Source organism: Diospyros lotus, chromosome 7 (genome assembly GCF_014633365.1).
Source record: "Diospyros lotus cultivar Yz01 chromosome 7, ASM1463336v1, whole genome shotgun sequence".
Classification (NCBI taxonomy): domain Eukaryota; kingdom Viridiplantae; phylum Streptophyta; class Magnoliopsida; order Ericales; family Ebenaceae; genus Diospyros; species Diospyros lotus.
The window spans coordinates 27,946,652-27,958,169 of NC_068344.1; the positions used below are offsets into that span (position 1 = coordinate 27,946,652).

General features: G+C 35.9%; 1 protein-coding gene across 1 annotated transcript; it reads right to left on the reverse strand.

The window, feature by feature from the left end:
- Positions 1 to 3,298: 3,298 nt before the first annotated feature.
- On the reverse strand, positions 3,299 to 6,747 carry LOC127805734 (AP2-like ethylene-responsive transcription factor AIL5). The gene is made up of 9 exons (XM_052342487.1): positions 6,447 to 6,747; positions 6,016 to 6,349; positions 5,833 to 5,915; positions 5,396 to 5,404; positions 5,110 to 5,198; positions 4,872 to 4,945; positions 4,670 to 4,720; positions 4,483 to 4,559; positions 3,299 to 4,366 (listed from the first exon to the last, which is right to left on the reverse strand). The coding sequence occupies exons 1-9, from the start codon at positions 6,547 to 6,549 to the stop codon at positions 3,645 to 3,647; spliced, it is 1,542 nt and encodes a 513-aa protein (XP_052198447.1). The 5' UTR covers positions 6,550 to 6,747; the 3' UTR covers positions 3,299 to 3,644.
- Between the last annotated feature and the right edge of the window lie 4,771 nt (positions 6,748 to 11,518).

Here is an 11,518-nt window from a genome sequence, read left to right on the forward strand (position 1 = left end):
TTCAAACTGTATAACTGGGTGCTGCTTAATAATGTAAATTTTCTATAGATTAAGTTTACTTCCAACCCGCCGCTTGCAATAGCTAGCTGGCCGCCCACAGCTGGAAATTGACTCTTCTTGATCACTTCAATGCTACGTTTGGGACTTTTAGGATTTGCAGAACAAAAGGAAAATGAAACGCAAAGCCTATTTTTGTGGGGTTTAATTGCATGAAACTCTAATTAAGGAAATCCTTCTTCAGTACTGCGTATTGTGAGGTTTTCTGCAGCGTCATGACAATCTATGGAATGTGATAATGATTCTGAGGATTACATCTTCATCATCAATGGCAGATTAGCTATTGACCTAAAAAAAAAAAAAAAGATCTTTGACCAGAGAATATTAACTAGGAATTAATTGCATTACCACACGCGTGTGCACCCGCAAGTATATATTCAAAACACTGCAGATGCATGCAAGTTGGGTCTCCATTTTGTCTTCAGCTATGATTGCATTTTATCTTTGTTTTGTTTCTGTCTTCTCACGGGACTCCTTTCTTCTTGTTCCATTCTCCATCTCCTTTAACAATGTCAGTTTAGTAATTCGAAGATTGCTCAATCGCATATTAATCAAATTAGTCTATTGAAAAATATTATTTTGGATACGTTCATTGGAACCGGTCTCACAAATTTTAAGAGGCACGCTAAACTAATACTTTTAGGTGCGTTATTTGTGATGCTGCTAAAAATTAAAAAATAAATAAATACTTGATGAGTAGTACAGTTTTGCTGGTAAAATTAAGCTCCCAATAATTTGATGTTAGGAGCTTGAAAGGGCTAGCTTCTATGATTGGACATCCTCCGGGGCCCCTTCATATATAGGATGGCCTTTTGGATGAATGAACTCATCTTCTTTACTAATGAAACTACTACTTGTTTTAAAAAAACCATTAAACACCACACCATGGAAGTACTTAATTATATAAAAAGTATGATATATATTATGTGCTAATTGAATCAATTGATAAATTAAACTATTCCACAAGAGAAGCCAACATAGATGAGAGCTCCACAACTTTCCCACTTCCTTTCGGAGTTTAAATTTGCTTTTAAGTTTACGAAAATGTGGAGATAAGAACCCCCTTAAGTAATAGCATCCAATTGTATCACTGTTACAAAGTAATGCTACTTTACACTCGTCCTCTTTGTATGAGTAGTATAGTTTTTTTCTTTTCTTTCTTTCTTTCCCCCCCTTTTTTTTTGTTAGACTGTATGAGGACAGTTCTACAACCTTTAGGTTGTGATACGAATCTGTATTTCCTAAAAAAAATTGCAATCCCTTAAATTATGCTACAAAGAGAGGCAACCTATAATTAATTAAATCTTCAAACACACACTTTTGCAAATACGAGATGAGATGATATTCCAAAAAAATAGAAACATTGAATTTGTACATGGTCAACAATTTTACATGCATTTTTAATATTCAATTTTGCATGGGTAATTTATTAGAGAAACATGTGTCAACTATATTACCTAATCTCATAAAATTAATAACTGTATCTAATTAAAAATTTTGAATAAAGATGTGTGATATTACAAGTACCATTAAAGCTAAACCTAGGGCTAAACTACAAATTAAGTATTTGAATTTTACTTGAATTAAACTAATATACGAAATTTCTTATATGACCAGACTTTGAATTAAAGCAGAGGAAGATCAATTATCTTCGCCACATTTTAGAATAGCACTTACAACAATTAATCATTTGCCTACTAATAACATCAGTCACCAATACCAACGTTTATGTACATATGTATATATATGTATATAATCACTCTGATCAGCTTAACAAAAGGAGCAAATATGGTATGTGTGTGTGTGTGTGTAATATGTTAAATTAGAGCTCAAATTGGTGGTTTATTCAGTCGAGATTAATTAACAAGCATGTGCAAACACATGAATGCAGTCAACAGAGTGGTCAAAGAAGAGGGCATAGTGGTGGGGAGAGGATCTAAGACACGCCGAAAGGCACAAAGGACAGTCATCATCCAAGGCGGGGGCGCAATAGAGACAAGAAAAGACGGGGATTTGAATCTCTCTCTCTCAAGTCCCAGCTAAAGCAGCCCCAAAAAGTTCCCAACTTAACCATCTCTTCTATCCGTAAGATGGGTTTTGTTTTCTGTCCTATATATATACTATACTATTACATATTCTAATCAATCTTTCTAAAGTTTGTTATCTCACTTTTGGTCAATCCACTGGCCCCCTTCATTAAGAGCCCCTTGAACCTTTCTAGACTACTTTGCATTTTAAACTCCATGCTTTTTGTCTGCAAATCCTTCAATAATATTCTTCTTCATGGGATGGCCACTATGCAATCATGTTTCCTCTTTAATAAAAAACAAAAATTATGTTAATCCATTAGCCAGTGCACGAGCTCCTGTTTCCTACTAAATCCCTTAATTTGCTCCCAAAATTAACACCCTATTATGTTATGATTGAAGGGTTTCGACCTGCTTTAGTTATAATAATGATATTTCTTGTGATTAAAAGTTACCAGATTAACCAATTAAAGAAAAAAAATTATATTAAAAAATAACCCTCCTATGGCGCCTTCTAAAAGAAAATGAAGAGCTAAATTTGGATGGGGCGGTACGATGAGCATCTAGTATATAGCATGGGTTCCATCATTGTTGTCTCATCAGCTCAATGTTCTGGATCCAGGCGACATTCAGTTCAAATTTGTTGGTAACCTCTCGGACTCGGCTTTCCGTTACCAAACCAAACTCGTAGGTGGATATTTTAAAGAAAGAATTGCAACAATATCTGTCAGTATTTACGCCTGATTTTCTTTGAAAATAATTAAAGATATATACGACTTTGTAAATGCGCAAATCATAATAGGTTCATTCCTCAGTCAAGATACCATATTATTCTTTCAACAAGAAACTGTTGGCATACCTTTTTCTTTTATTTGAACAAGGAACTACTCCAAGACAAAATGTAGTAACATGAAATACTTCTCCAAGAGCAACAAGACCCAACCGTATCCATTAAAATGTTGCTTTCAACATATGCTCTGTCGCAGATTCTATTTTTGTCTTATCGAGCATTATTCAGTAGTTCTTATGGCAATGTTGTGTAAATGAATGCTGAAAACAACATATGTAGCCTTGTCATATTTCCATGTAATTTTCTCACGCGTTGGGGGTCTAATTTGTCCATGCAAATTTTTCTACCTATATATATATATAATATTTCCTGAACATTCCACAGGTAACGAGGCAAATCGTAGTTTTCAAACTTAGACCACGGGTTCATAGCGGAGAGAGAGAGAGAGAGAGAGAGAGAGTTCAGATTTAGTACTATAAATAAAGGCAGGTTTAAAGATTACACAAGGATTCTCACCTTCCCATTACCCCTATGAATTGAAGTCACTAAAGGAAAAAAAAAACAAAAAAACAAAATGGAAAGATCAAAAGAGAGCCTTGACCGTAACAAAGAACTTGAGTTAGTACTCCTAGCTACTGTCATAAACTACTAGCCTTCTGAAATGATTGTCAGTTTCCATTTCATCTATTCAACACTTCTTTTGACCCTTCTGTGCATGCAGACCCAAAACCCTTCCCTTTTCTCTTATTCACATTCCGATATTGATGCCATCATTCCATGCCAAAAATTGGCGTCTGAAACACTGATAGATTTGGCTTGGCAGATTGGAATGAACGAAGGGATGGGGCAACCCAGTTCCCAAATGTGGATCCTTCATAACTACTACTGCTTGTATTCAAGCCTATGGGTGTGGCAAAAGCGACCGTACTTGAAATGCCCATGTTTTGCTGCTCTAGGAAACCGCCATTGAAGAAGCCATTACTGTTGGTGGTGGCGGTGGCAGTGGTGGAAGTGGTGGCGTCACTGACTGAATTAGTGCTTCCAGAGAAGTCCATGCTGAACGGAGTGGTGGCATTAAAGCCGGAAGTAGCTTGGAAGAGCGTGGATGCGCTAGGGTTTGGATTAGGGTTTCCCTTGGCATTATTGAGAGAAGAGTTGTGGAAGCCAAGGATTGACCAGTAATCAGCTGCGTCGACTTGTTTGATTGGAAGAGCAAAGCTCAGTGTTGAAGTTGCAGGCTGTGAGGCAAAGGTCAGGGAAGAAGCCGAGGAGAGATCCCGATCGTCGGTTCGGCCACCGCCGTCGATGCTCTTGTTATCGGAAGCTGAATCCGACGAGGCCTTGGATTTGCCGGTGATTCCTCCGATGGGAAGATTGCTATTGATAATGCTCTTCACATCGTATCGGCTCATGTCGAAGTTGGTCACAGCATTTAGCCCTCTGAACTTGATTGCTGCGATATCGTAGGCCTCTGCAGCTTCTTCTTGGGTGCCTAATAACACGCATTCAATCTCCAAATATAAAAAGATCGACCTTCGAAGGTAATAATTAACAATAAGTTAAACAAAATAGAGTCAAGGAAAATGAAGAACAAACAAACAAACTCACTGAATGTTCCGAGGTACAGATCTTTGTTGCCTGCAACTCGGCCTATTCTTGCTTGCCATCGACCATGTTGATGGTGCCTGCAAAAGTAAGTATTTTGGAGCCGCATTAATAAAGCCATTAAAAGGCAATGCGTTCCTCCCTTCAAACGACAGAAAGAGAAAAAGTGCATTGCATTAAAGTAGCTAACCTTGTCACTCCTCTATAGATAGAGGCTCCTCTTGAAAACCCACTACTTTTCCTGTCAAAAGATTAAACAAAGAAACTCGTTTTAAGTATTGTCAAATTCTTCCACTTAATTAAAGCCCATCTACTTAAAAACCAAAAAGATATGACCGGCAAGTATAAAGGTTGCGAGTTCTCATCGTAAAAAACAAAATAATTGTATTTACCTTCGAAGAGAGGCAACAAACTCTTGCCTAGTCATGTTCTTCATCTCCTCGAGCTCCTTCTCATAGTTGGATACCTTCAACACAACCAAGATTGTTCAACAAACTTATAATTAATAACTAATGAAACTTTAAGCAGACATGTAGACAACAGCCCCATATAAACATGTCAGTGGGGATGATTTTTTATATATATACACACATATATATATGTAGAGAGAGAGTGGAAAATGCAGCACACCGGAAAATTGGTAGTGGTGGTCGGCCCCCAGTATTTAAGGGCGGCGAGATCGTAAGCTCTAGCGGCTTTCTCTTCTTTATCATAGCCACCTGAAATAACCAGAAATGAAATGTGTGAACAGAAGGATCCAAGGAGAATCTAGGCTTGGCTCCATGTCATATGTACGGATTGCACATAAATATTATATCATGCAAGAAGAATCTTTCTGCTGAACAGTAAACAAAATGATGATTATTTTGATCATAGCAAGGCAATGGAATTTGAAAAGACCACGAGAGAAGCTTACCTAAATAAACTGGAAATGATGATTTTGAGATAAATCCATGGACAGCCATCACGTGTCCCATACGTGCCACATGAAGAAACCATAAGTTCACACATTAGAATCTTCTTATTAGTGAATGGCGCACAGTAGCACAAATCATAACCAATAAATCTGATTTTACACTTGTGGCTTCCATATCCAGAAGATCTGAGTCTCTCTTCCCATCTCTATGCATCTGACTTGTTACATCACAAATTTTCACCCAAAAATACTAAACAAGTTTGAGGGCCAAATAATAAACCCTTCTTCTCGATAAACAGAAATTGGGTCGTGATGGTATTGCACGAAGACTGAGAATCGGATCTTCTGGCGCCAGACAAGTGTAACACTCTCGCTCAAGTTAGCAAACATAACTAGAAAAAACCTAGACAGAGAGAGAGAGAGAGCGAAGACATTACCTTGCCTTCCTTTCCGGCTTTGCCCTTCCCTTCTGCAACTGTTATCCCACAAATGAGCTTCATATCTCCCGGTCCATCTATGTCTGTAAAGTCAAGTAGCAGGGACATAACTGTAACTTTGCATGCAGCAGAATAGCCTTGACATGTCACTATTCTAGGGTTTCTTTTGTATCAATTATCTACCTGGTGACGCCTCTGTAAATAGAGGTGCGCTGGCCGAACGTATCAACGGCCTTCTTCGCAGCCGGCTCAGGCGGCGCCGCCACCAACTGCTTCTGGTTATCACTTTGTTCAGTGGAAAACCCCCGAAGGAAGCTGGCAGCGATAGTCTTCAGCTCCGAGTCATACATCCCAGTTTCGGAAACAGTGGCCGGGGTTTCCCTGGCGAACTGGCATACGTCGGTTGCTCCGGCAGCGGAGTTTCCGCCGCACCCGCCGAGGAAGTCCGCGAGCTTCGGCACGCCGCCTGTGAGCATGGAAAGGTCCGTTGCTCCGTTTGCATCTTCTCTTCTATGATCTGTAGATCAAAATTATACACAGCATATATATATATATAAATGTTTACATGCAGATCAAAAGAAGCTCCATATCCTAGAGAGAGAAAGAGAGAGTACTGGAGTGGGAGTTGAAGGCTTCATAGAGGCAGAGCTGAGAGGAATCAGAGGCCAGGTGATGGTTGGAAAGAGAGAAGGCGAGCCAGTTCTGAGAAGAATCCATCGTCGGTGAGCGTGAAAGGGTTTCTTTGGGAAACAGCGTTGTTTCAGTGAGAGAAAAAATGGGGTTTCAAACGATGAAGTAGAGGGAGAGCGGGTGAAGATGACACAGATATAGAGGCATCAAGAAAGAGATGGGGAGAGAGAGAGAGAGAGAGAGAGAGACGCACGAGAATCGAGGCCTTTCGCTCTCTCTTGATATGTATGAATGAATGATTATTGATTATGGAAAATTAATATTCATATGCAACTGTGTGCATAAATTAATGCGATATAGAACCGTGGAAGCATTTCATGGGATGACTGGGCGGTCTCTCTATCTGTCTGTCTCTTTTAGTCTACGTCGCAACAAAACAATATCTTCCCACAGAGATCAGAGACAGATGCACAAAAGAGATTTTCTTTTTTCTTTTTTTTACTTTTTTATTTTTCCCTTAATTCTTTAGGGTTAGGAGAAAAGTGGGCGAGAATGAGGTGTTGTTGGTTTTGTGGGGAAGAGTAATTAAGACCCACTTCCAAATCATTTCATTTGGCCCCATGATCGTCAAACGTGTCATTCCCTATGTATCTAATTCAAATCCATGCATTTTATGGTTTTCCTTGTCGAAATTAATTTTAATACAAAATAAATATTAGATACATGCGTCTTATTCCACCAAAGTTACAAAGTAATTTAGAAATAAAGAGGAACTGTTATTCCTCACAAGAGTTTTTTTTTTTTTTTTTAAATAAAAAATTACACTCTAAAAGAAAATAAATAAACTAATTTTACATTATTGTTGTTCAAAGTTCTAATCTTTATGCATGATTTTAAGACAAGATGTCACCCCTCATCAAAAGTTTGAGTTTGGTTTAGAAATAATCATGAACTCTCAATTCATAAAATAGTATATTTACATATGTGGAGGCAAATTAAATAAACATTTATAAACTTCTCTCTATTATGTAACCTATAATTTGACATCGACTCAAAGATAATTCACTTAAATCTTTTCTCTGATTCACGCCGGATGGCTCTTGTGCACTAGCTCTTTTTTGATAAATATAATGAGAAATGAGAGAATTTTCAAATAGTATAGACTAACTTAAATAAAATTCAAGCCAGCATACAAAGATATGGACCTACTGAACCTCCATTTCCAAGTAATTATTAATTTAAAAAATAACTCATAAACCCCTATATACATACAGAAATCCTCAACCTACAATACCTTCTGCCTACATATGTTTATTTATATTAAAATTCATTTAAAAATAATATTTGACCCTCTAATATATATGCTAAGCTCATCCGAATTAATGCAAGAAGAGTGCCATTGATGGAAGGAATGAGTAAGGAGGAAGCGAGGTTGGCCGGGTGGCATCTGTGGTTGTCGCTTGGTTTTGGCACATGTCCAGCATCCTAATGGCTGAAACCTGAGGCATCATATGGCCTAGGGCACACTAAAGATACTATATGTATATAAAAATTTCCTAATTGCATGCACATGCCTCTCTTCACACGTGTCTTCTTCCATGGCTGACTTAACATTGCAAATAACCTCCTCTCACAACACGCATACCCTTTGTCTACACATGTATGTATGAAACCAACATCTACGTGTCACATATATATCAGCTAATTAGATTGATTTTAATTATGCGTGCATGAAACTCTTTTACATCATGAGAATTTGAAAGAAGATGTGTATATATATAAATATACATAAGTTTTACTCAAATTCGTAAACAATCTGACGGGGCTGTAGAATAAACGGGGCTGCAATGATATCTATCCTTAAGAGGGTTGGCTTTGGCGTCTGCTAGATGCATAGGGTGAGCCATGCTTGATGCTGTCGGATCATGATGGTGTGTGTGTGTGTAATAGATTAGATTAGATTAGATTCTAAAGAAGATAGATGTTTCTGGGCATAGATGGATCGCTCCCATGTGAATCAAATCTTGCTCTTATTGGCATGTAAGAATAAGGTGCAGCAAATAATTGTAAGGACTTTCATTATTCGTGAGGTGGGATGTATATAACAATGAATTGGATTAAGATAAATATGCGTGGAAGGGAGACACATGAAGCTGCTTTTCTTAAGCCAGCTTTAGTATTAGAATAAGGGTCAGATGTGAACACGTAGCAGGCTAATATAGCTACCAAAGAAGTGTCCCAGCTCAAAGCTTAGCTTTTTATGGCCAAGTTTGATTGTGAAGGCACTGTAATCATTCTAAAGATTAATTTTTAACTTTGCCAAAAAGAAGGAATCGGTAAGACTCAGCAGTAGAGGAACAAAGCCAAAAATCATATATATATATATAGCAGGTTGGATATACAAGTACTCCTCAAATCTTTTTAACTATACAAATAGAAAAAAATTAATCTGTTAAAAAATCGATCGAGTTCTACGTACACTACCAAAAATAGAGAGAGAGAAATTTTGATCTCAATTAAACATTTATTTATAAATAAGTCTATATATATATATATATATACTCGGAGTTATGCGATAGAGAGTAATTAAGTTAGATACGGGTGGAGTGAGTTAATTGGATTTTAGAGTTAATTGAGAGTAATTAAGTTAGATATATTCCATATAAATATCTTCGTTTAAAATAAGGGGAGAAAAATTAAAGGAGAGTTGGTGTGAAATGGAGGAGAGAGAGCAGCAGAGATTGGCAGAGAAATCGGCGGGAGTGTGTTTGCATTTGATCGCCAGTTTCTTTCTTTTGTCTTTTCCTTTTGATTTACCTTTTCCTTCTTTCTGTCTATCTTTGTTTACTTACAGAGCCCCCAAAAGCTAATTATTTAAAGGCAAGCCTCAAGCTGTACACACACAAGCTTAAAACTATTGCCCATTTGTCGTCGTCGGCATAATAATAAGAAGAAGAAGATATAAAGAAAGTACAGTTAAAATGGTAATCGTTTCAAAGTCCCCATTTTTGTCTCCAGTCAAACTATACACATATCTTCCAAAGTAATGCCATTCCAATTCGCTTGTGGCCGGAGAACGAATCATTCCTCACGTTTGCACACCCCACCCCCCGCTTCTTTTATCTTTTTATTATTACTCTATCATCATCTCATCCTCCTCCTGGCCCCTCCCACATGCACTTCCCTATTCTACCCCCCCTCTTCAATATCTTTTTCCAAGTGTCAATTGTGAATTTTAATCTTTTAAAAGTAAAAATAATATTAAAAAATTATTTAAAAAATATCAAGAAAGAATATAATAGGAAAATATGCATGGTTGTCAAAATTTCAATCTATCTCGTACGATTTTATGTATTAAGAACCTCTAAACGACTCAATACCCATATAAAATCTAAATTGTAGTAGAATTAGAGTAAATCCCAATTCAACTTGTAAAATCGGTAGAATCTCGAGTTAGACAATAATTTTATCAATTCCAACTTTCATGCACAGAAATGTTGGAGACGAAAAAAATTCAATCTAATTAGCATAGTATTAATTCTGATTTGAGGGATGCCTTCTGCCTCTATGAACCCTTATTTGTCTCTCTAAAACACCTTCGTCACGGCCTTCCACTGTTCCCCCATGTTGCATGGTTGCTTGGTGCTCAATGTCACATGGTTGCTTGGTGCTCGATGTCGCTGTCGATTCACAAATTAAATTCGATTGTTCGATGCTGCTGTCGATTCACAAATACAAATTGTCGGCTAAGCCACCATCGATTCACAAACATTAATTGACGTTTTTGTGCTCGCTTGCTTGGTGCTATCGTTTTCGTGCAACATGAATCAATTCATAGCTCCAATTGCTCAATGTTGCCATCGATTCAGGTTAAAAGGGTGTACAACTTCATCTATTTCTTCTTTTGCAATTTTTTCGTTTGTTTATTCTTTTGCAATTTCTTGGTCTGGTTCAGTGATTCCTATCCATCATAGCTTCATATGTTTCTTCTTTGTCTGTCTTCATTAATTTTATTATTGTTGATTTTCTTAATTTGAAAGTGAATTTTACCAATGTGTGTTTGTAATATTTATATTAGGTTATGACTCGTATGACTTATGAGAATTTATTAGGAACTAATTTTCAAAATTTTCATTATAGATGGATGAATGATGATAAATAGACTTAATATTTAGAGATTTCATATTATTAAGTATTTTTAAAATAGATAGATGAAGTTATTTTAAAATATGTAATGTACGTGTATTTCATTCATAATAAGGAATAATGTTGAAATAATGATGTTATTAAGCAATTAATGTTAATTTATTTTTTATAAAATTATATCATTATAAACTTATATTTACCTAGATTAAAGGATATTTTTAATTAATTCTAAAGTTTTACAATTTTACGATCCAAATTTATGATTCAATTTTATAAACCCTCGTTTGATTTCACCTAAAATCTCAATTTTAACGACCTTGAAAATATAATTCAAAATACATAAAATAGACGTATTACTTACAAGGTCAAAAATAGAATGATAAAATCGGATGATCCTACTTAATTATGGAGGATATTTTTTTTTAACATGAAAAAAATAAAAATAAATGACTCATTAAAATTCTACTACCCAAATAAGAAAAATTGATAATTTAACAATTAATAAATATTGTTACCAGTAAATCGTATTCTTTATATATGAAATAAGTTCAATCAACTCATTTGAATGAGTTGTTAGGTTTTTACATTGATTGTGGGCTATTTATTGTAATGAAAGAAAGCCAAAAATGTCTAACAACTATATATAGAATGTTATAATAATTAAATTATTATGAATGTTTCATCCAGTGTATTTTTATTGGACCAAACATAATTAAAAGCTACATCTCTAATAACTAAGATAATATTTCACATAGTAAAATTAAAATATTCGTTCAATTAGGAGACATATTTTGTATCACTTCACCGTATAGTAAGAAGTTGTAATTATTATTATTATTATTATTATTATTTTAGGTGTATAATCATGCTATCCTATCAAATAAATATGCAAATTATTTGTGTCAACTCC